We start from the raw sequence: 25,568 nt of genomic DNA, 5'->3' as shown, positions 1-25,568 counted from the left end.
AATGTTTGGCAGGAGTGAACAACAGTCAACTGATGCGAATTATTTGGTGCAAATTTGTGATGTCAACATTCGTATCGCATTCGCATTCGCAGGAAGTATGAATCAGGCTTCACATTGTTCACAGAGCATTGTGATCGTGAGTACAGAATGATGTTGTTGTTTATTATTTACCTTAGCCCGTCTAGTATCTCCATCACTGCATTGAAATTACCCATATTCCAGCAAGCATTGGCTACTTGCACCAGACTAGTGAGTAATGTGGTCTTGTTCTCTTCACCTTCGGTAACGATCAGTTCAGTCACCCAGTCACTCACCTGGATAATAAAACCAAAATGAGAAATTCAGATGGGAAAAACACACTTCTATCTGTTTTTGTGTCCATCATAGATGCGGTGTACCTAAAGACCTTATACATTGATGTCATCCAGCCACCATCTTAAAAGGTAAACCATGAAGAAACAATCAAAACGCATAGATTTGTACGCGTGGCGCACAAGTTTGGCCAATAAACGGTTGCTTTTTTTACCTCTAGGTGAGGGTGCTCTACTGATACGACATCATGTGCATAAGGTATATTATTCACAACATGATATATGTGAAAAGAAGTACAATTGCAAAATGACAACACCTGATGTATGATTGAATGACGTAATGAACCAGTTTCAACAAATAGGGAAAATGAAATTTGCCACGGAGTCTGAAAGGCTACACATATAAACTTGCCTCACAGCAAAACCATGCAGACAACAAAGCTTTCAAACGATCACAGATTCCCTGGTGAAATAGACCCTCATTCATAAATACCTCGGACAGTTTCGCTATTCCTATTGGCGGAGAGCACGTCACGTCGGTGTGTATAAACCTTTGTTTATGACCAGTAAAAAGTGTTAAAACATGGGCGTGACATGCGAGCTTGCACCTGTGATTATAGGACAGTTTCTTCATTCCTATTGGTTGAGAGCCACGGCCGGGACAGTTGTGCCACATCACGCAATACGCGTGACGCGTACAGCATTTCCTTATAAGGAGTTGTTTACCCGATGGCGGCGGAGGGCCGTACCATTTCTTAGCTGGAGGGGTGTTGTGTTGAAAGAAATCATTGAACAATTATAATTTTGCATTTATTTTACTTTTTGACCAAAAGTGTTTATGTTTTTTTACCGAAAAGGTATTTATGAATGGGAATCAAAGTGTGTTGAATCGGTTTTCAACTAGTGGTTTAAACCCGCCAAGGCCTGGGTCTTGATAATTTACCTCGACTTCGTCTCGGTAAAATTATCAAGAACCAGGCCTCGTTGGGATTAAACCACTAGTTGAAAACCTCTTCACCACACATTGATTCCCTCAGTTAAGAATGGTTTTAAAGAAGGCAATGACTATTGATATAAATGATTTCAGTGTCTACTTGCTGAGATAACAGCAACATAACTCTGACAATTCACTACCTATTCCAGCTTCAAAACCCATTTGAAAACTTATTTTTGTGCTTATATACTCTTTGCAATCTGGCTTCGGCATCTCTCCTGGGCCACTATTATTATTATTTTTTAACAAAATCTGTACACTGTATTTTCATAGAAATGTTCAATCTATCCAAATTAACTGAGGTGACAACCGCATCTCTGGCCGCAGCTGTGTTAGGCCGCGTCCGAATTGATGGCTACGGCTGCGGCTACGACAGTTGCCAGGGGTGTTGCTAAGGGCGTCCTATACTTCAATGCATGATGATGCGGCGATCCGGCCGTAGCCGTAGCCATAGCCGCCAATTCAAATCCGGCCTTACATCATTTTGAGCATTCAGGTTGCCTTTGTGCATATTGTGGTTTCTTTCAAGACTTGGTTCATTGTCAGTGATCATGATTTTTTATCTTCCGGAATTGAATGATGTCAATACACAGTATTACATGAATTAGCGCCCTCTTGTGGATTGACTCTTGACATAAACCTTCAGAGACATGAGAATCTTGTTAATTGGTTTGTATACACCCTATGGTGAATGAGTAAAAAAATTGCAGAAACAATCTGAATGGTCAGAATCTCCAGACGGGAGCCTCTCATGTGAATTGGATTTTCAGTTCTTGATTACGTAGGTCTTCCCTGTTTGGGATTTTCCTCCCAAATCTAAAACTTATATTTCTACAACATCCTCTTTTCACAGCTATTTTCAAACCTAAAGGTTAATGTACAGTGTAAGTAACTTTTGAAGATTTCTCGGTTTCATTCCAGGAAGATATAATAAAAATATAAACAGTTTCTTGAACCATTTTCAAAACTACAGAGAAACCAACACATGAACCCAACTGCTAAAGAAAGTTACAGAAAGGGGAAACAAATTTAGTACAATCACCTCTCTAAACCTGAGATGCAGATCTTTGACTGTCTTGCTCCCCGTCTCATCCCCTGTTATAAACTCAGGCCCCTGGCTGCGGTTATTGGTAACCTGTCTGACGTAACTCGCTGGGGGTACCTCAATAAAGAGAGCATGCTCTGTTTCTGTTAGAATTAGTGCAACCTCTTCCGGGAAGTGAAGGAGTCTTCGACATCGGTCAAATTCCTCCTGATAGAGGGAAGTCTGCATTTGGAGAAGATGGGGTACATCTGGACTACTGGCTTTATCTGTGGGCAATAAAGACAAAAAGGAATCCACTTCATAACAAATACAAAGTTTGTCCAATGGGCACAGTTGTTAAATCTTCATCTAAGTTCAAGATGTTGTTGATCATCATAATAGTACTTTTTCAATGGACAGTCTATTTGCAGCACAGTCATTTATGAACCATTAAAGACAGTGGACACTATTGGTAATTGTCAAAGACCAGTCTTCTCACTTGCTGTATCTCAACATGTGCATAAAATATTACAAGCCTGTGAAAATTTGGGCTCAATCAGTCGGCGAAGTTGCGAGATAATGAAAGAAAATAACACCCTTGTCACACGAAGTTGTGTGCGTTAGATGCTTGATTTTGAGACCTCAAATTCTAAATCTGAGGTCTCGCAATCAAAATCGTGGAAAATTACTTCTTTTTCGAAAACTACTTCACTTCAGAGGGAGCCGTTTCTCACAATGTTTTATATTACCAACCTCTCCCCACTACTCTTTCCCAAGTAAGGTTTTATGCTAATAATTATTTTGGGTAATTGCCGATAGTGTCCACTGCCTTTAACGCTCCTGTACTTTAGCATTTCTCACACCAGCAACTATTTTTTCAGACTGTCGACAGTCATACTTGAAGAATTTCATGTCAACTATTTATTATGTATATAGGATTTGAGGCATTGCATGGTGAGGTATTTAAACATAATGAATGTTTATGAGTGCAATGGTGCGAATATGTTCATGAGTTGAAAGATGGAATGTTCTATTCAGCGAGGCGGAGCCGAGTTGAATGGAACATTCCAGCTTTCAACGAATGAACATATTCGCACCATTGCACGAATGAAAAACATTCATTATTTGTTTTATATAACATCCAAGTAGAACTTTGTCATTTTGATTGAAAGAAACAACTTTCAAAACAAACAATTTCAACTGTAGAAGCCGAATGCTAGTAATTTTACTATGCCTTCTTGCAGTAACACCTGCTGCGTTACCAAAGACACGCGCACGCAGTGATGTTTTTACTCAGCTTTTTCGTTCCATCCGAAAAGTACCATTGCACGCTGGCAGCGTGCCAGCGTGCAATGGTACTTTTCGGATGGAACGAAAAAGCACGGCGAGTGACTCAGCGTGCAATGGTACTTTTATTTGCTATCACGTGACGGACAATCCTCCAATCAAATGGCAAGGATCTGCTTGGGTGTTATATAACAATGTATATTTGGTTTGCGGTAACACTAGTTAAAAAGCAGGACAGTTCTTTTCAGAACTGAGAAGTCTCCCGAACCTCCGATTATCTACTCCACGGCAGTAGAATAAAGCAAGACAGTTCGCTAAGAACAACTCTACCTGGCAAGTAGATACACACATGGTGTTACCGCAAACCAAATATACATATTTATTATGTGTTATAAATTCCTATATTGCACATCTGTACATAATTTCTTAATGCATATGTTTGACGATAGGAAAGGCAAACAGATTCCTATACCTGTCAGTGGTCAGCTGTGCCTATACATCATTCACTTAAAGGTACAATACATTATGGTTTTTGTAAAGTTTTTTTTCAAGTAACTTAATTAGTTCAGGCCTTGAACTAACCCACAGCACCCATAGCAATGGCCGTGGTGCCCTGTTTTTTGTTGTGATGCCTTTTGCGAATAGAAGTGCCTCTTACCAGAGGAAAACTGCAGTGCCCTTTCATCAAGACCTGCAACATCCTTAAGGGGCGGCTAAGGATAATTGCTTAGTCGTCATGAAGTTTGTATAAAGATTAGGTTTTCAAATTAGGTTTGACCATCAAATATAAACTGTAGTGCTGGGAGACAACTTCTCTCACTTTGCAGTATTTCAGACATTCTCACAACAATTGGGCTCACATTTATCAGAGGAAATGTTCAGATAATGAAAATGTTTATTTTGTAATTTTCTTTAATCAGTACCATTCATGCATCAAACCTCATTAAATTATTTTGATTTTGTCATTGTGACATGCCAAGACCATGGGGGAGATTCATAATAGGGTCTACTAAAGAGGCAAGACAATTTTTTTGTCACGTTTTTTTTCATAATGTAAAAGAAACCCCCAAAACGTATCACAGAAGTGTATGGGTTAACCCTGGTGTTTCTGGTTCACAAACAGTACAGCAAGCACCCTAGTTGACAGGTTTCAACAGGCTTGCGTGCGCTACAGTAATTAAGTTCACTTTTGAGGCCTTCTTAGTTTTATGACCAGAAAAAAAATACACTTAAATCTCTTTACCTATAGTTTGCCTTCTCCTGAGTGTGTTTACCTGCTTCAAGAAACTCACACGAACCGAAGACATGATGTACCAAAAATACACTGATTCAATCCTACAACTTGACATTACCAGTACATGTTTTTGTGAGTTTCAGATCAAGCTGCATTAAGTTGGCATACAAGAGCTAAAAAGAACTAACTTACAAAAAAAAGGAACTGGACAAAAAGGGAGTATGCAACACAAATAACCCCTACGGTTCAATGGGATGATAAAGGTTATTTAACTAGTGAAGCCTGAGGGCAAACATACATGAGGCATTCAGCCATAGGGATTGCAATTGAAATCAAATCAAGTACACAGGTAGTACCACGATGATCAACCTGACAAGCTAAAATACATATTGTTACCTTCGTACTTAGGGCAGTTTATAGACTGTGGGCCAATTTTATAAAGCCTCGAAGCACAAAAACTTGCTAGGCACAGAATAGTATTGCTTGGGGAGAAACAGGTTACTAGTGCACAAAGATATTGACAAAATAGGGACACCGCCAATATAGGGCTAGATAGCTCAGTTGGTAGAGCGCCGGCACGTTAATCCGGAGGTCGTTGGTTCAAATCCCACTCCACTCAATTCTTTGTTCAACCCCACAAATCAGTGAAAATTACATTACATGTTCGTTATCATCGTTGTGGCTGGTACCCCACTCAAATTTTGTCAAGAATTATAATCTAACAGCTTTATGAACTTGGGCTCACATGACTTTTTTGACACTATATTTTACCAAGAGACCCAAAGCCTGGACATTTTTTGGTAGATAAAAAAAAAAGTGAAACTTTTGATGCAGATGACACTCAATGTATGATTCATTATCAGCTTTTAGTATAAAGAAATGGGGCTGATCTACAAACATGTTGAGCAAAATCATTGCACTTTAACATGTTTGAATTCCCTGTGGAAATTACGGAACAAAATGTAAATTTGTCCAAATGGAAAACAAAACTCGACCTGAAATCGTCAAGGTCAATCTTTCTGTAATAAAGGTAAACAAGTAAAAAGAAAAAGTTCAACTAATAAAAAAAAATTCAAATGAAATCACAATGCAATATAATATTTAATGATGACTGTCTCAAAACATTGGTTATGATGCCTCATCCCAACATGTAAAAAATGAATGAATAAATTTAAAAATGTTTGGTTTGATGTAGAGAAGTTAACGGCATAAGAAGTTGCATACCTGAAGCCATACTGTAGCCATTATTTGACCTAGACCTAAGACACTACTACATTAACTATAATGCCAGCCCCGCAGGGAGCTCCACGGCGGGGTCAGACCATATCACTCTGGATAGGACCATGGAACGATTGCAATACTCTAAAGGTATTCAACACAGAGATACCCCACTGCCTAGAATGTTCAACAGCACCACACAATTCCAACAGTAACTTTGGCTTCAAGTGAATTCTGCGAAAGATGGAAATTCAATTATGAGGGTCCTCAATGAGTGAAACAAAATCATGTGGATTGATGTGAGAAATGTGGGTGCATCAAAGAGATTATGTTTAATTGTTGACCTCATTTCAAAATTCAAAATTAAGTAACAACAAAACTGTTGTAATGATGTGTAAGCCAAACAGGCATCTTGGACCAATGTCTGTGCACTCATGGTGTACACCCTACTGTCATCATCTAACCCGTTTTAAAAACTGAAAAGGGGCAATTTTAACAACTTTTTCGATTCATACTGCATAAAGGCAGACTCGGGAATAAAAAACTTGTTATTGGTTCATTCTAAATCAAATTGATAAATGTTTCACTTAGAACTCCTTCTTAATAGAGTATCCACTGTTTTTGAAAACAAGGGGATATAAGCGCACTTCCACAATCTGATGATGCTGCTATAAATCTTCTTAAGATATTCTAAATTAGTTCTAAAGTAATTCTAAATTAATCCTAAATCTTTCTGATAAATGTTTCAAGTTTACTTAGAACTCCTTCCTAATAAAGTATTCACTGTTCTTGAAAACAAGGTGATATAAGCGCACTTTCACAATCTGATGATGCTGCTATAAATCTTCCTCTAATAAGCATAATTGGAGTGTGGGCCTAATGTGTCTGAAAACTCAAAACCTTGACTGAGAAACAAATCTTGGGTGAACAGTCTGCTCAGTATAATGACAAATTATGCTGGGTTTAGAGATCATGCCGAGTTGTTAACCTTGACATCCCCTGATGCCCTGTATTGACAGATTAGCAACAATGGGAACACAATTTCTTGAACTTCTACTTGAAATGCCCGACGACTGTATAGGAACATGTACTTTAACTTCCAAAGAAGCTGTTTAATGCCATTGGACACTTTCGGTTAACAGTATAGTCCAAAGGCCCACGCTTCGTTATCACAACTTCTATATAAAAAAATAAAATAACAAACCTGTGAAAATTTAGGCTCAATCGGTCATCAGAGTCGGGAGAAAATAACGGGAAAACCCACCCTTGTTTCTGCACGTTTCGCCGTGTCATGACATGTGTTTAAAATAAATCCGTAATTCTCGATATCAAGAATTTTAATTTTTTTCCTGTTTGCTCAAAAAGTAAAGCATTTCATGGAATAATATTTCAAGAGAAGTCTTTCACCATTACCGTCTGTAAACCCTTTAAGTTATTTGTAAATCTGTGAACTTTTATTTTTTCTTCTGTTCCGAAAGTATATAATGGCTTTAAAGAATCTTTATGTTTTACAAAAATTACCAACCTTAAAATGTATCAATTAACTCCTTAAAGTTTTGTAAATTTAATTGGTTTTACTTGACAAAGATGTGATTATATTAAAGACAAAATTACAACATTTTCCCTGGTCTTCACTTTCAAAAATCAACATTTTCCTTTAAATTACCCAAACAAACAACAAAATAAAGAAAACAAGTTTGAAATCCGAAGTCCACTAATAACAAATCTGTTGTGTTTAAAAGGCTTCAGGCCTGACGTCTTTTAATATTTGAGTGAGAAGTTACCTCTTTTTCAAAAACTATGTTACTTCAGAGGGGACCGTTTCTCACAAAGTTTTATACTAGTATCTACAGCTCTCCACTGCTCATTACCTACAAAGTTTTTATGCTAACAATTATTTTGAGTAATTGTCAAGTACCTTTAACACTAAAGTTTCCTTGAGACGTGTTTGTCATATTAAACCCAGCATGACATGGATTATGTAGCTTAACACAAGATGCTCGCTTTTTCAATTGTAACAACTTGGGCTGATCAAATACGACACAAACATTTCTCACAGACAGTCAGCAACTGCTATTATTAAAAACAATTTTCCTTTCTAGCTAATCATGTTAATTTTGAAATTAAAACTAAAAACATTGGAACATCAATTTCTCTCAAGTGACAAGCCTGTAGTGCGACTAGTGTCAAAGTGACGACTATTGATTGCTTTAGTCGAGTCGCGTCTAATGTTTTTAAGCTACAGTTGGGACTACTATTAAAAACAGTTGCAGCTTGTTTTGTGGTCGCTCATGACTATTCAAGACGTTATTATTTACTTACGATACACAAATGGACATCAGTGATACATTCCTTAAAACCTTTCAGTGTGAATTGTACTACATTACGCCTGTGGCAAACATTATGCCGCAATGCATCTCAGAAATAAAAAAAATCTCAAGACTAGTGTCGAAGTCGCGACTATTTGAGGCGCAACTAGTAGAGTAATAAAATTCACTGACCACCCAGGCCTTAGTGACACGGGTAAAATACATGTACATGTAGATTAACAAGTTATTATGGTGAAATTTCATTGTCCGAAACAGATAATGATAAAGACAAAAATGGACCTTTAAATAGTGAAATGCCCCTTTAATTTAAAGACCACACCCATAGCTCATAGGGGAACTTTTTGTCGGCAGAAGCACTGGCATCCAAAATTCTAGCCAATAAGCAAAGACCTGCAATCTGATTAAAAATGAATGTCTGAAAACATTTTTCTGATCCTCATACTTTTATGCAAAGTGACAGACCTTATGTTCTTTGGCAATGAAACATTCATGTCATTTCAAGCACAGTGTGATATTGGATCATTTGAGGGGATGAGCACGTACATTTACTGCATGCCTTCGTGTTCGTGCATGCTTTTGAGGGAATAAGGATTGTGTCATACTTGCCTGTAAATTTACATACTGCATTTTAGACAACTCAAACAAGATACAAACTTTCTTTTGACTAGAGTAAGAGGCATTCACAAGGGCTTTCAAAATGTTGAAGATTTGCACGGGAATATACCATTTACAATGACTGTTGGTCTGACAGTTCTTCATAGGATTCAAGCTCACCACTAGTCACTGGGCTAACTTGCCGCCCCTCTCCACTAAGCAAGCTTGCCCACGGCTTGCCCCTCCCTATTGGGTGAACTTGCCCCTCCCTATTGGGTGAACTTGCCCCTGCCCAATGGGCGAGCTTGCCAATGACCAAAGGGGTGAACTTTCCCTTTACCACTATATACTAGGGAAGCTTGGTCATTGCCACTGGGTATTAAAGTACAATGGTTTAGAGAGTTGGGGTTTGATTCCCGTCAGAAGCTTTTCCAGATTTATCCCTCAGAAGAGAGGAACCATGGAGGATCAGAGGTTCTGAGTGATAAGTGAAATTACACCATACTAGAAGTATATATATGTAAAACCAAAATGATCGTTCTGTATCCCGATGCAAATCTATTAAAACAATGCAGAACCCGCTGCTAAAACATAGGATTCGAACTGCCTCTAGCTACTGGGCAATCTCGGTAGTCTTATAGTTGGTATGACACTGCTCTAGAATTGCAAAGGTCTTGCATTCAAATCCCACCAGAGTAATACGCCTGTCATTTGTTCACAGAACTCGGGGAAAGTACCGAGTATACAGTGCTGACACACATTGGTGTTTATGGGTAAAACCAAAATAAATATTCTTTATCCCGTTGCAAATTTAACATCTATTAAACAGAAGTTGACTTACTTAGAGTGGAGGCAGAACCGTCTGCCATGTTCACCTCCCCTGCTATATCCCCATTTTCTTGTGTCTTCTGCATGACAGACGTCAGGTTGGCGCAGATTGCCTTAAGCTCAGGGAACGTCAGCGGCTGAACTGCCCACTTATTATTTCCCTGGAACTCTAAGACGAGTTGGCTGATGCCGTGCTTGTAAGCCCCAATGTGCCAGTTCTGAAGGAAAGCTGTCCGGTGAGAGCGAAGGACCGACTTGGACGACGGGTGGAGAAGAGCGATTTCTTTAGGTCCGATGCTCAGGATGCGGGGCGCCTGTTGGAGGATAAGAAACCCTTAGATAAATATCACTCTAAATAAATGACTATTTTAATGACTATCGAAACAGAGCTTGAATGATGAGAAAAAAATGGTTACTCCCTAGTGCTACATTACATCTGCAATGTTCCATTTCATTTGAAGTATTACAGATCGACCACGCTGAAACCATTATGTTTTTCTTCCATACAGCACACGACCAAAGTGACAAAATGAAGGAGTCTAGCTCCATCATTTGAATGAATACACCTCCATATGTTTCAGGATAAGCAGGGGAACCATACCAAAAGTGCTCTGGTAATAAAAAAAAAAATTCATAGACACTCTTTCAGTCTTTTCAGGGGTTGGGTATGCAGTTTAATACTAGTTAACCAGTATTTTTCAGAGACACTCTTTCAGTCTTTTCAGGGGTTGGGTATGCAGTTTTTGACTCAAGTTAATTATTATTAAATGCAAATTTTGAGAGTAAAATGGTTATTAACCGGTATCTACGAGGTCTATGGCCTTAAAAAGGTAATAGTTGACATATTGAGATCATCCTTTATTGGCTGTTTAATGGGTGTAACCGCTTGAGGTTGCACCAAGCAGCGAGTAATGGCAAGATTTCATTCCGTGCAGGCCCCAGGTCCAACCACTGATTATCATGCCCTATTCAACCATGAAATGTTGACTGATACAGAAACTGTCTACATGCCCTAAAGAAAGGTTTTGTCCTACTTCAAAAGGTCTGTCCATTACGTCTAAAGTGAATATAATTCTGTCATAATTCAATCAGGCTTTTAAACACAAGTTATCCATTTCAGAAACCAGAATTTACACCTTCAATGAGCTCTTAAAGCTCTAGCAAATTATATAGTGAATTTTTTAAGGCCCGGGGAATGCATTAACAGTAATTCTTCATCTTAAACGAACGTTACAGAATTGGTAAGAAACAAAAATCGTGAAGATCACAGATTTACATAAAACTTACACGGTCTAATAATGATGATAGTAGAAAACATCCCTTGAAATATTTCTGTCTGAAATTGCATATTTGATGAGAAATAAATAATCTAATGTCGCATTTTGAGTTTATCGCTCAGTGAGCGTTTTATTCATTTTTGTTTTGGCATCGATGCAATGCAAAATTTGTAATCGGTTTTTCACTATTCTCTCATGACCCAGATGGCCGATCGATCTAGAACTTCTACAGGTTTGTCAGTTTATGTATAGGGTGGATTACATAAAGTGCTTACACTGCCAGCAACTTTTTTGCAAGCAAAACCAATTCTGTAATGTTCCTTTAACTAGAGGTCATTAACAGCTTATGATAATCAGAAATATATTGTTTTTGGGTTGGAAACAAATACTTTTTATAACATGGCATTGTTTTAGACACAAATATTTTGCAGGATGTAATTGTTAAGAGTGTATGGGGCCATTCGGAATAGTCAATATTTACAACAACTAAAAACAAACACAAAATGGACCCACCCCACCCAAACCAAATATTGAATGGCTTCATAATATAATATATAAACTGAAGAACAAAGTAATGCCTCAAATCAACCATTATCCATTATATTTTAGATCAAAAGTCTCCAACATCAGTTGTTTTCAATAGCTTTTCCTGGCTTAAAAACAAACGACGTTGTAGTTTAGTCAATGAGAATTATCTTCCCAGCTTGGTCAGCAAGAAATGCTTGTCTTCTTCTTTTTTGTTTATAAATGTTATATATGAAATCTAAAAATGAATTCTATTTGTTTTTTTTTACATTGACTATTCTGAATGAGTGTCCCATAACCAATCATTCACAACATTTTGAAGTGATCTGCTATAGCCAGCAATCTGCTCAAACCATGCATTCACCATGACATCCACTAAAATGCAATTCCTGATTCTGATGTTATTTTCCACTTCTTTTTTTTCAACAGAGCCTCACTAAACATTGACATGGCCTAGAAGTACCATCCATCAAAATACAACTCAATTTGTCAAAGTACTTTGCAGTGTCTGGATTTGTTTAAACAATATCGCATCCAGACAGTTCTATTCACTGGCGAGAGAGAGGGGGAGACCCCTCCATCCCACACACTCATTCAATATGACATCTGATCCAAGTTCTTGACTTAGTCTTGTTTTGTTTGGATCTTTGTTAAAAGCCACGCTTTGTGCATAATCAGATTGGAGGGTCTTGTGCTAGTAAATTGCAGGGGACTTTGCTGAGTTGTGCCGCACCACTGAATGCCTCTGTCAAATACAAGTACTTTACAAAGTTGGTCTGTGGGTGAGTCATGTGTAATTTGTATCTACTAGTACTAGGTGATACAACCAATATTTGTTATGTCTTCCCACTAAATTCACTTTTGTTTTCAATGTACATGTGAGGCTTAATGGGCAAACTAGTCCTTTTGGTTTATAAGAAGCAAATATTACAAATGCTGTTGAACACAGGGTTACTTTTTACTTAGTTGAAAGAGATATTCATAAATACCTCAGACAGTTTCGCTATTCCTATTGGTGGAGAGCGCGTCACGTGGGGGGTGTTTAAACCGTTGATAATGACCAGTGTTAATAACCGATTGTGAGCGGCGACTCCGCGCTAGTCTTGATGCAAGACGTTTCTTGTTACGGGAGATGCAGGCGCTGTCGGCTAGTTGGCCGCGCTGTGTGTGAAAGGAAAACCAGTGAATATGCACCAAGACTATACGCGCATGGGCACGAACGGAACCAGAAAACACACGCGTAAGGACGTCATACATGTGCATGTACATGTATACTGAACATACCATGGAGGTGGAAACATACACAGCTCGGAAACGGATAAGTTTTACAGAGTTTATTACTTTATTACGCTTTTTAACCAAAAAGGTATTTATGAATGGGAATCAAAGTGTGTTGAATCGGTTTTCAACTAGTGGTTTAAACCCACCGAGGCCTGGTTCTTGATAATTTATGTCGACTTCGTCTTAGTAAAACTATCAAGAACCAGGCTTCATTGGGATTAAACCACTAGTTGAAAACCTCTTCACCACACATTGATTCCCTTATTAAAGGTATAGTTTCAGAAAAACTAAACACTAGTTCCACTCCTCTAGCTCTTATTTAACTTACATTGTACATACATGTATATCAATCCATCAAGAAAGTCAAAAGCAGGTCATGAGCACTTGTGACATCAAGAAAAAAGCACATGCTGACATGTTTTAAGTTGTCTTCAAAACTTACCTTTTGAAAGAGCAAGAAAACCTTAAACTACTCACCTACATCTTTTATAATGTAAACTCAGACGTGGCAGTACCATATGACAAAAATAACACATAACAGTTTAAACTTCAAGCAGCAATTTACGTCATCTTCTGAAGAATGTTAAGTCAAGCCAGCTGACAAATCAGAACAGTGTGAAATCAACTCAAAAAGATGTTTTCCTTTTACAACGATAGAACTAATGTACCAGTCAAAATGCAGCAATGTGGTCACAGAATCGTCTCTTCCATTCCGACAAAAGTGTTGTTGTGTGAACATACCAAGGGACAAAAATGAAGAGAAATGTAAAAGCCGGGTCAGAGAGATCACTGTCTGTCTGTCAGGGGAAACCAGATTGTTCTGGCTTACGTGTCATTTCTATCCATGCTCAAATTGGATTGTTCACGGCATAAAATAGGACAGAAGGTACACATGTTAGCATGTACAAATCCCAGTGACAATAGGCTGCAGCGTAATTTTACTATAGGGCATATACAGTTGTACAAGCCAAAAGGCACCAACTCTAGGAGATCACAACTTGATTTTTACTCAAACTGGAACATCTCATATTACAAACAACAACCACAACCCAACCACACTAACAACAACAGCATCATCAAAAACAAAAAAGCCAAATGCAATGCGGTACTATAGTAAATGCCACACTATAGTTATGCAAACATTGTTGGTTTCTCACTTTTAGGAATGAGGGGATACAATTTAAGTTTCCTTGTATGGAAACCGTAGAGCAAGGACCATGTAAACGTACTCTGTCAGTAGCATCTCACTAGAGGAAGGGAAATATTGACACAGGCCCTTATTGCATCTTTTTAGAAACAGTTGTCTAAAACTGACAGTAGATGACTACGGCTTCTATTGAAAGTAACTCTGATAACATGTAACACATATAAAGAGATTCACCACCAGGGCAGAGCTAACTACATGAACATGATCCAGTCGTTCACATACACACACATACATGGTACATACATACAAAAATGTTTTATATACCGCCATTTCATCAAGACCACAGCGGTTTGTGATGAAACAGAGAAACAAATAAACGATGAGACAAAATGCAAGTTAAACCGAAAAGTAAAACAATCATTGTGGGAACAGGTGTGATTTCAGATGCTTCTTGAAAATATGAAGTGAATCAGCAGAGCGCAGAGATGGGGGGGGGGGGAGACTATTCCAAAGTTTAGGAGCAGCAAAAGAGAAGGATTTGTCAGCAGCTGAAGCAAGATATCTGTGGTTTATCTGTGGTAGTGTCGTTTGATGACCGCAAGCCGACTCTTCCCGGTGTGTACAAAACCATCACAGCTAATCTAGGCATTTTCAATTTGAATGGTTCTCAGAGAGGATGACTCATTCTAGGTCTAGACTTCAGCTAAATAATAAGAATAAGAACCGTATTTATAACACGCCTTTTGCCAAAGGATACAAAGCGCCAGGTATTATTACTGCAAGGAGTGGGACGAAGTTTGAGATATAAGACCTAATCCTTAGCACCATGTAATGGTTTACAAGGTGCTGTTGCGCAATATGCTGCCAATCTAGCCAGGAACACCAGGGCGAACCCCTTATCTTTACGATAAGTGCACTGGGTTCTTTTACACGCATTCACACAACACATGGGGCCAATGGCTTTAGGTCCCATCCGAAGGATGAATGTACCCCAGATCCATTATGAAATGACAAAGTATTCACGCCAACCACTGACAAAAAATGGATTGGCTTTTTATTTTTCATCTTAGCCTGACAAGTCATCTGCCTGACCTTGACCCAGAGGTCAAGTTAACACTGACAGACACTGTGTCTATTCAGGGAACATCCATCGTTACCACGCAAGCTCCCACGCTATCACATCCTCTTATTCTGATCCAATTGCAAAATACTGGCCTAGTTTTTGAAATAGCTGCTCCAGATTTAGTTGGGTTTAATTAATATCATTCCCAACGAATCGGTGGTACTGATGAGGAAAACACCAAAATAATAAGTTATCATTCAATTAAAAGCTCCAACATCAACTTTTTATAAATACAGATAACACTTCAACAATATTTCTAATGTTTGTGCCCTTATCTTTAGAATGGCAAATGATGAATTGGCAACACATATGCTATCGAAATGACACTGAACTGGGCATATGCAATTATTTCTGGGCAATGCCACAACTAGATATTGTTTTAGTACTTCATTAAAGGAACACGTTGCCTTGGATCGGACGAGTTGGTCTATAAAAAGCGTTTGTAACCGTTTTTTATAAAATGCATATGGGTAGAAAGATGTTGTAAAAGTAGAATACAATGATCCACACAAACATGCCTCGAAATTGCACGGTTTTCCTTTTACCTCGTAGACTAACACGGTCAGCCATTTATGGGAGTCAAATTTTTGACTCCCATAAATGGCCGACCGTGTTAGTTCGCACAGTAAAAGGAAAACCAGGCAATTTCGAAGCAAACTTGTGTGGATTATTGTTTTCTACTTTTAAAACATCTTTCCAACCATATGCATTTTAACAAAAAACGGTTACAAACGCTTTTTATAGACCAACTCGTCCGATCCAAGGCAACGTGTTCCTTTAACAAAGAAACCTGACTTTAATAAATCTGAATTGTTGATGGAATATTTCATTATGGTATATGCATTAATGTTGAAAATGGGTGTACCGTGTAGATTTTGTACATTCCCCTGTGGTGTTGACTGAAGTCCAAGTCCTTCAGACTCAAGGGTGATGTACAGACTTTCATCAGTTAGTTCTAGACATGACCATTTGTTTTTAGGCAGAGAATATTTGTACTATTAGGCATAAACAAATAAATGTTATGTTGGCATAACCTGACCTACCCTAAAAATACGGCTGACCCTGGATATTTTTATTTTGTTCAAGGGTAGAAATTTACTGATTAAAATCTCCTAAAGACATAAAAATAAAATAAATGTCATCAAGAGTTTCAAAATATTATACTATTTGTTTTCTTTTGTTATTGTGTATACTACCGGCTTAAACAATTAGAAAATATGTCATATTCGTTGCTGGGAGGGGAAACAAAAAATAATAATAATAATAAATCCCTACCTACCTACCCTATTTTTGGGGGCCCATTACGCCAACATGATTTTTTATTATTTTGTTTGCCTTAGGGATTGCTTGTGTTTTAATCCTCTAAGCTGGATGACAAAACCAGGTATCAATGATTGCTGTTGGTTTGTTATTTATTCATTTGTATTTATTACCATCCCAAATCTTTCATAATCTATCAAGAATTTCTTCATCCAAGCCTAAACATTTTAGTTTTGGTTCACCATACTGCTGGTCAACTGTGATGGGCAGCCTGGTAAAAACAAATTGCAATCTCCAAGTCAAAATTAAAGCTACATTGCCTGATTTCTACTTGTATTTATGAACTATATTCAGTCACAACGTACATGTACATGTAGGCTTGATCTCATTTCTGCAACTGATTATCTATGAAATTATACTTCCAAGTTTGTTTAATTTTTTTGTAACCAAAACTTATTTTTTTAGACTTCAGGATGTTTTAACACGGTTCGATTAATCAAAGTTTATTATAGATTGAAAAAAAAAATTGAAAAAAAAGATTGAACACATACGACCTTGGCAGTGAAAGTTTTTAAAGCCATTATACACTTTCGGCACAGAAACAAAAATAAAAGTTCACAGATTTACGAATAACTTACAGGGTTTACAGAAGGTAATGGTGAAAGACTTCTCTTGAAATACTATTCCATGAAATGCTTTACTTTTCGAGAAAACATTAAAACAATTATCAATTCTCGTTGTCGAGAATTACGGATTTATTTTAAACACATGTCATGACACGGCGAAACGTGCGGAAACAAGGGTGGGTTTTCCCGTTATTTTCTCCCGACTCTGATGACCGATTGAGCCTAAATTTTCACAGGTATCAGTTGTGATACACAGTATGGGCCTTTGGACAATACTGTTTACCGCAAGTGTCCAATGGCTTTAATTAAAGTAAATGTACATGTAGATTAAAAAAAAGTCAAGAGTTCAGACTATGTATGTAGATGAGTAGAGATGGTGTATAAACTGTATGCATGTATGTACGTGTATGAGGGAGTCAGCCAGATACAGAAAGTTTGTTGGCTCTAATCTTACCTGCTTCAACAACACACCTGTGTTAACAATGTGATTTTATTTACAATGCATAAACTTGCAACCACTTCTCCATAATGCTTACAGTGTAAATATGCATGTAATAAATTGTGACAGTGAAATTTATTTGTCAGATCCACTTTAATGATTAATAGGATCCTTAGTGTTAAAGATGATTTAATGTTAACATTTGCTATGATAGAGGTTCACAGATGCTATGTGACAAAAACTAACAATACCCTTTAATCCGAACAAGGGATTCTCTGGATTAAGGGGAGCGTTCACACTACAATTTTTGGGAATAAAAATTATCCGGATTAACAAACCCAAAACCAGTTTAATCTGGGTAAAATTTAACCAACCCACCAGTCTCATTTTTAGTATGGCACCGGGGTAACTTTTCTCTAAGTAAGATACTGCAGTGTAGAATACTTTTTGAATGGGTTGCCAATGATCAAAGGTAGGAAGTGTAAGAAGGGCTTGTTACATGTACATGTGTAAGTAATATAAAGTTGCGCTACTCGGGGCAAGACGTTTGACCACAGGTTTTTTCATTGTGAGGATTTCGTCTGTGCCATCTAGTCTAGGCACCCTGGGCAGCTCAAACAGCCTGAACGTGTTTTAGGTCGATGGCGTTAAGGTCGCCCTTCTACCCTATCGAAAGGATTCAGTTGGTTTTGTGGATTTAAGAAGGTAGCAAGAGGCACCTCAGGTCTTCGCAAAGCATGGCAAATTAACCGTAGATGACTTCTCAGCAGGATTCAATCAGTTGTTATTAAAATGTAATAAAAACAATATTGTAGCTGTGTTTAGCAGGTCTTTTAATTAAGTCGCCAGGTCTAAACTAGTTTGAAAAGTAACGACTACTTTTTAGAGGCCTAACCTAGTTTAGAATGACCTATATTCACAGCTTTTGGCCCCCATAACCTGTCAAAGCATAGGAACAATCATTTCTACATCAGTCAGTAATAAATGCAATCTAAAACAGCCAAAGGAGTTGTGATAAACAAATTTTCTTCATCATCCATTCTTATTACAGCTACAGGCTGAGATGACCGAGGATTATACACAGACTAAGCAATCCAGCACGCTTTACATCCGGTCAATCCCTCCCCTACCCCCAACCTTCTCAAATATCCGGTTTTGACATACCCTTCTTTGTGATTGTCTTTAACACCTTAATGCTAAAATGACAGGCTATGGGGAAAGCAAGTGCGCTGAGTGTTTCAAATTGCCTACATACAAACACTGCTGGCAAGGTTACCTCATATCAAATCTGGCTCATCATGCACTTGTAGCTACCTGATGACAATCTCTTTTGATTCTCAGCCGCCACCCCCTCAACACTTCTCCGCTGCCCCCGTCCCCCTGCCCTCATTTAACTGGACTACTCCTCAGGTAAGAGTGACAGTGAAGGCGGCTTCACAGAGTGTGACACGTTCAGAATTTGTCTCCATACACTAAGCCTGATAAATGTAGTAGGATTGAGGGTTTGAAGACAAATCCAAACAGAGAGGAAACAAACAGGAATGAGTGTTTGTAACATTTATGTTTTGTTAGAGGTTCGTAAACCAATTTGAGTATTTCCATGTCCAGATTAAAGAGCCAATAAAGGATGATCTCAACATGTCAACTATTACCTTTTTATGGCCAAATAGACATCGCACATACCGGTTAATAACCATTTTACTCTCAAAATTTGCATTTAGTAATAAATAACTCGAGTCAAAAATGCACCCGGCCGCGTGGCTTTTTCAGCCGAGAGTCAAAAATGGCTTATCTATTATAATGATTTTGGACGCCAGTGACGATTTTCCCCTATTGGTTTTGAACACAGTTCTCCAGCTTTGGCATTTCCACACCAAATAGCCGCCACTGACGTCACAATTCCTTTGTCACGCAAGCTTGTTTGACCCCACGTTTTTCAGAAATTTGGCTTAGAGCGTTCTGGAGAAAAACCCATTTTTACCATGTTTAATGTGAGGTAAGAGACTCGTTATAATTTTGATGTTTCCTGGATAGACTGCAGCTGTTAAACAACTGTAATATCTATATATTTGAGATCATCCTTTATTGGCTGTTTAACAATGACACATTACCATATAATGAATTAGTTTCCTTGAAGCTGTTATTTCCTAAATCATTGTCTCCTTGGTACTTTCCTGATATATACTTTTATTTCCATTTGCACCCGAAGGTTATTAACCTTACCTACTTTAGGCTTTAAAGAGTATGAAACTAAAGCTGGGTAGGTAAGGACCTCTCATTCACAGAAACTTGTCAATATAGAATTTGATAAATTCTACAGTGAGAAAAAAACACTTCTAAAAGATGCATTTTAAAGGGAAGGTACATGTTGGTAGTTACTCAAAACAAATATTAACTTAAAAACTGACTTGGTAACAAGCATTGGAGAGCTGTTGGTAGTATAACACATTGTGGGAAACAACTCCATCTGAAGTAACGTAGTTTTTGAGAAAGAGGTAATTTCTCACTAAAATAAAATAAAAAATTCCAGCTAGAAGTCTTTTATTCCTATCTGAAAGCACACAAATTCGTCCAACAAGGGTGTTTTTTCTTTCATCATTTTCTCGCAACTTTGATCACCGATTGAGCCCAAAATTTCACAGGCTTGTTATTTTATGCTTATGATGGGATACACCAAGTGAGAAGACTGGTCTTTGACAATTCCTAAACGTGTACCTTCTCTTTAAAGGCATATTTGGTATTGGAATAAAAAAACATTGGTCAGCATACTTAGACTTGATCAGTACACTTAGTGTAACTTTGTTTATCTTTCGAAAAACTTATTTGAAAGATTGAATATGGCCTTTGACCTCCTTAAGCACAAAACCAATGGCAATCAAGCTGTGTACAAATAGTAAAAAACAAAGTTTGTAAAGTACTCAAATCTGCCTAAACATGCCTTCCTTCATGAGGCATGTGTATTGAGTGAAATCATGTTTTTACCAAATTACCTTACAACTAATTTTCTCTGTAGTGCAATATACACAATATTGTTTCCTAAGATGCCAAAGCAGTAACTGCAAAAAAAATCATCTACTGATTTTTTCAATTCAGATATCTCCCCGCTCACTTTTTAAAGACACTAGACACTATTGGTAATTGTCAAAGACCAGTCTTCTCACTCGGCGTATCTCAACATATGCATAAAATAACAAACTTGGGATAATTTGAGCTCAATTGGTCGTCGAAGTTGCGAGATAATAATGAAAGAAAAAACACCCTTGTCACACGAAGTTGTGTGCTTTCAGATGTTTGATTTTGAGACCTCAAAATCCAATTCTGAGGTCTCGAAATCAAATTTGTGGAATATTACTTCCGTCTCGAAAACTACGTTACTTCAGAAGGAGCGTTTCTCACACTGTTTAATACTATCAACCTCTTCCCATTACTCGTTACCAAGTGAGGTTTTATGCTAATAATTATTTTTAGTAATTACCAAATAGTGTCCACTGCCTTTAAGAAGCAACTATTTCTTGATTTTGCTAAGTAGGAATTAATATTGTTATACTGTACTTACACATATCAGACATACCCCATCGATTGTGTCTTCCATTATCCTCCTGCTGGGTTGTAATATTGAAAAGTTTCACAGTTTTAAGTACCACTTGCCAGTTAACATCTTATCAGATTGGAAACAGGAAACGTATTGCCTGGCAGTACATGAATTCAGTTCATAGCAGTAAGGTGCCAGTTCCTTTTTGAGTTCAAGGCTTGAGGTACATGTAGAAGCCCATATGGAATATGTCCTTCCTGATAGTCAATTCTGGTGGAAACCACTTTACTAACCACATCATTTAGATTCATTAGGACTTTGTTATGATTTGTAATTTGAAAACTACTGAAGTGTGAAGTGGATATTCTACGGAAGAGGATTTGTTTGAAATCGGAAAGGAGCATTGGGTTGGTGGTCCACTTTCTTGCACACAATATTATTTCTCAGAAGGCAGGAAATTTGCTAAAATAAGCCGAATAAACCGTCCCGGAGACTCATCCTATATGCACTTTAAAAAACAAATTAAATAAATTGGTATGGTTTATTGAGTTTTAACTACCATGTGCAAAGTTGTGGGGCCATCTTCACATGTGAATTACTTTCACCATTTGGTCATCCATTCCCAATAATAGTGCTTAGCAGCTTTTGACTTTTAGAAGAAAAAAAATCCATTAGATACGTATGTAGTCTTACCAAAGAAAGTATCTTAAGTTAATTCAAATAACTGATTCACATAGCAAGGGATAATTTAGTTCTGTTAAAGACATGATAGGTGCTAAACAGGACTACAATATGAAACAAAGGTATTTTAACATTATAATAAACCAAGGCTGGGTAAATGTTGTTATTTTCATAAAGTATTATACCGCCCGCAAGCATAGTGATTTGTTTTCTATGTAGCGACACCATTAGTCAGTACCGATTAATTCAGCTAGCACACAACATTTCTCAAAATATTTAGAGACAAACTTTTTACACAAAGTCAACTCACCAATCAGCCAATTTAAATCATGTTGAATGCTAATCTCCCAACAGCTGTTTCATGTGCACAGAATAATCAACATAAAACGGCCATCTCAAACGTGATGTAGCTTTTGACAACAAACATCTTTTGGTTTGATGCGTCCAGCTTCCAAAATATTTGCAAAGATCTATAAGCCCACTCTTCTCTTACCTCTTCAGTCTCCTGAAGATGACTAGAGCAAGCTAGTCGAAACATTGAGACCAATTTCAGAACTGACTCCGCGGCAGTACAGTTAATTACGATCCTATAAGCTAAAGTAGTAGTCCAGTCTAATTTCTATACCATCCGCCCTGGTAATAGTTAAAAAACAGGACAGTTCTTTTCAGAACTGAGAAGTCTCCCGAACCTCCGATTATCTACTCCACGGCAGTAGAATAAAGCAAGACAGTTCCCTAAGAACAACTCTACCTGGCAAGTAGATACACACATGGTGTTACCACAAACCAAATATACATTGATACCTCACCATGCAATGCCTCAAATCCTATATCTATCACAGAATTAGAATGAACTCTTCCTTAACTCTGCGATTGATACTCAGATAAAAAGAGGCATGTTATACAAGTTCTAGAATCATACATGTATAAACACATGCCATACATACAGGCTCACTGGTTTACAAGTTTGGGTATACATAATACTGCTGTACCACTCTCATCTCAACAAGAAAAGAAAAGGTTTCACCCAATAAAGCGTGCCTTTATCAATCGACTGTGAGTGCACTAGACCATTATCTTTTGAAGGGGGTAAAAATACGGTAATCAATCACTTTCATGTCAGTATTTGATGATAATGGGAAAAAAAGTTACAAAAGAATACCTTACAATCAGGACAAAATATCAACATAAAATGTTTGCAGTGTCAATAAACAAAAAAATCTAAAGATTGAGTCAAATATTTGCAAGCATCAAAAGTGATGCACAGGAAAAATAAAAATGAAAATAAAAAGGTATTCTTGTTTATTCATGTACACTGTCTTAGCCCACCAATATCCAAAACTATATATCTAATGTATTCTTTATCCCTGATGTAAAAATAATAAATAATATTGCAATACTTTCCCAAACTTTGTTTATAAAACTGTATTTTATATCATGTGGTTTGCCTTTAAAAAATGAAATTTAGTTTAATATCTAACATGAAACGCTACGGATGACTATGACCTGCACAAGTATGATAATGTGTACTACTATCCTTCCCTGGAGCATGCCTGGAGCACTAGATCAAACACTCATCAGAGTGGGAATGTACACAACTTCTCAAATGAATTACGTTCAAACAATAGTGGGGGGCTCATACGTTTACAATCTGTACCAGCCAGGGATAAAGTCCACACTTTGCAATTTTGTGTTTTCTTCCTCTACCCAAAGCATGTATGTTGAAGATATCAAACCACCCCATGCACATAAGATGAGATTTAAAGAAACCTGGACAAGTTCACAACTCCCCAACACACATGTAACTTCAACAACTTGAGGTACATATTGCGGGCCCTAGTCTAACAATTGTATTAACCTACTCACTGTACACGCCAAACTCATCAACTAGAAATTTACCAAACACACAAATCTAGCTTTGGTGTTTGAGTGGAAAGAAAACTTTCTTACCTGTTGATCATTACTAATATTAAATCCTTCAATCAATACAGTTGGTGGTTGTTATCCATTCAGGAATGTTAAAATCAATCCAAGTTCACTCCAAAGATGCTCTAGTTCAATGATTCCATGGCATTGGTTGCGATGTCTTCACTGCTCAAAAGTTTCACAATACCAAAATGGGTGTGTGTCGTCTTCAGTACCAAGTGCAGGGATCAAGAGCTTGACTGCAGTAGGGAATGTACTTGGTGGTGTTTATCTATCGGACAGGGTGAATACAGTCAGGGCTAACTGACCTTTGTGGGTTTATCATCGGCCGTCATCTTGAGTCAATCAAACCCCAACCTAACAACAGGAGTGTGTTATATTGCCCCCGCCAGTAGCCTCCCAGTGTGTACACATCAAATCCTATCTAATATTCATAGACGCCCGCTTGTTCAAACGCAAAACTCAAATCTTTATAGAAAAAAGTTGCTCTTGTATTGTATGATGTGTGTGATACTTGGTTGCTGTGATGGTTGGCACCAGGTATTGCTGAGTGGTGTTATATGATTCTGGTATCATAGACTTGTCAAGGGGCTTTTGTAATCAAACAAAAACACTTCAAGGACAGGACTAAAGTCCGGCCTATCCTACGTTTCAATGAAAGATTGGATTCAGCATCTCATAAAAAATGTTAAGTTAATAAGTAAAGGAAAGATTTCTGCTATCAAGAATAGTATATATAATGCGGGATTTGTAATGTGACCCGCATTCCAAAGCAAGTTCACTTAATGGAACAATTCTTTTTAAAAGTGAACAAGTGAAAATATCGTTATGGCAAGGGTTATGACTCGAATGAAGTGAACAATTTAAACTATCAGCAATGAATTACCAAAGGCCAAAAGGTTGCATGCATACAAAATGACTCACTGGTTAAATGTATGTAACCGATGCTAATAACTGATAATTGATTTACAGCTCATGTTACAAATTGTTCTTCAAATTGATGAAAACAAAAGACTGGCTGCAAATATTCATTACAAATTTCCTTTTCTAAATCAAAGCTTACAACAACTACATGTAGCTGACCAAACAACACTCTTTGAAAGTTAAAAAGAATTGATAAGTTAAAATAAAGTTGTGAACTTGGTGATTTCTTAAAGTAAATTTATTGTTTGATTATTGTGTGAATTTGGTGATTTCATTCCTTTTTTTGGTGCTCTGAAATCTATCTTCTGGTAAACAAAACTTAATTAGCAAACCTAAAACGTATCTAAGGTTCTAAATAATCAAAAGAGCAAAAAACTGTGTCAGAAACAGTGCTACAACTAGAACAAGTTTATGGTCGAGGGAAGGAAATCAGTACAGGCAAATGAACTTGGGGACGCTATAGAGAGACTGGGCTACAGTCAGCAGCCAGTCAGAAGCCAACCAACAGGGGGTAGACGCAATATTTGCAATCTGATCCCATCGGACTAGGTTGGAAACCTACTGTGGTTAAAGTTTCTCTAAGAATCTGCTCACATCCTCAGGTGTCAATATAATTGTTAACTAACCCAAGGTTGGAGAAACTTGCCCTAGGATAACACAATAGGGGGTGCTTCCTACAACAACTGAGTCATGATGGAGACTTGTAATACTACCACATCATTAGAGAAAATGCATTTTAAGATGATGGACTTTAAAGGGATATAGCTCACAATTATCTATGGAAGAGTAAATTCATCCAAACCCTCTGGTTTTTACACACCAATCAATCAACCTGTGAACATTTCATCTAAATAATGAAAAATTTGGGATGGAACAAAGAAATATTGACTAGAGCAGGACTTGAAGCAACAACCTACACATGTTGGTGCTCTACCAACCGAGCATCTACTATACAGCCTTATGTTGGTGGTCTCCTTATTTTGTCCATATCTTTGTACGGGGGAGGG

General features: G+C 37.6%; 1 protein-coding gene across 3 annotated transcripts in view; it reads right to left on the bottom strand.

The window, feature by feature from the left end:
- LOC117294412 overlaps nt 1-25,568 on the bottom strand; it is a 102,567-nt gene that overhangs the window by 38,934 nt on the left and 38,065 nt on the right. For all 3 annotated transcript variants that reach the window (XM_033776795.1, XM_033776798.1, XM_033776797.1), the window contains exons 9-11: nt 9,834-10,134; nt 2,348-2,616; nt 172-314 (exon numbers count right to left, since the gene is read on the bottom strand). In XM_033776795.1, the coding sequence (XP_033632686.1) occupies nt 172-314; nt 2,348-2,616; nt 9,834-10,134 (713 nt within the window). The remainder of the gene's footprint in view (nt 1-171; nt 315-2,347; nt 2,617-9,833; nt 10,135-25,568) is intronic.

Source organism: Asterias rubens, chromosome 9, assembly GCF_902459465.1.
Source record: "Asterias rubens chromosome 9, eAstRub1.3, whole genome shotgun sequence".
NCBI lineage: Eukaryota > Metazoa > Echinodermata > Asteroidea > Forcipulatida > Asteriidae > Asterias > Asterias rubens.
This window is presented reverse-complemented; position numbering and strand designations above follow the sequence as displayed.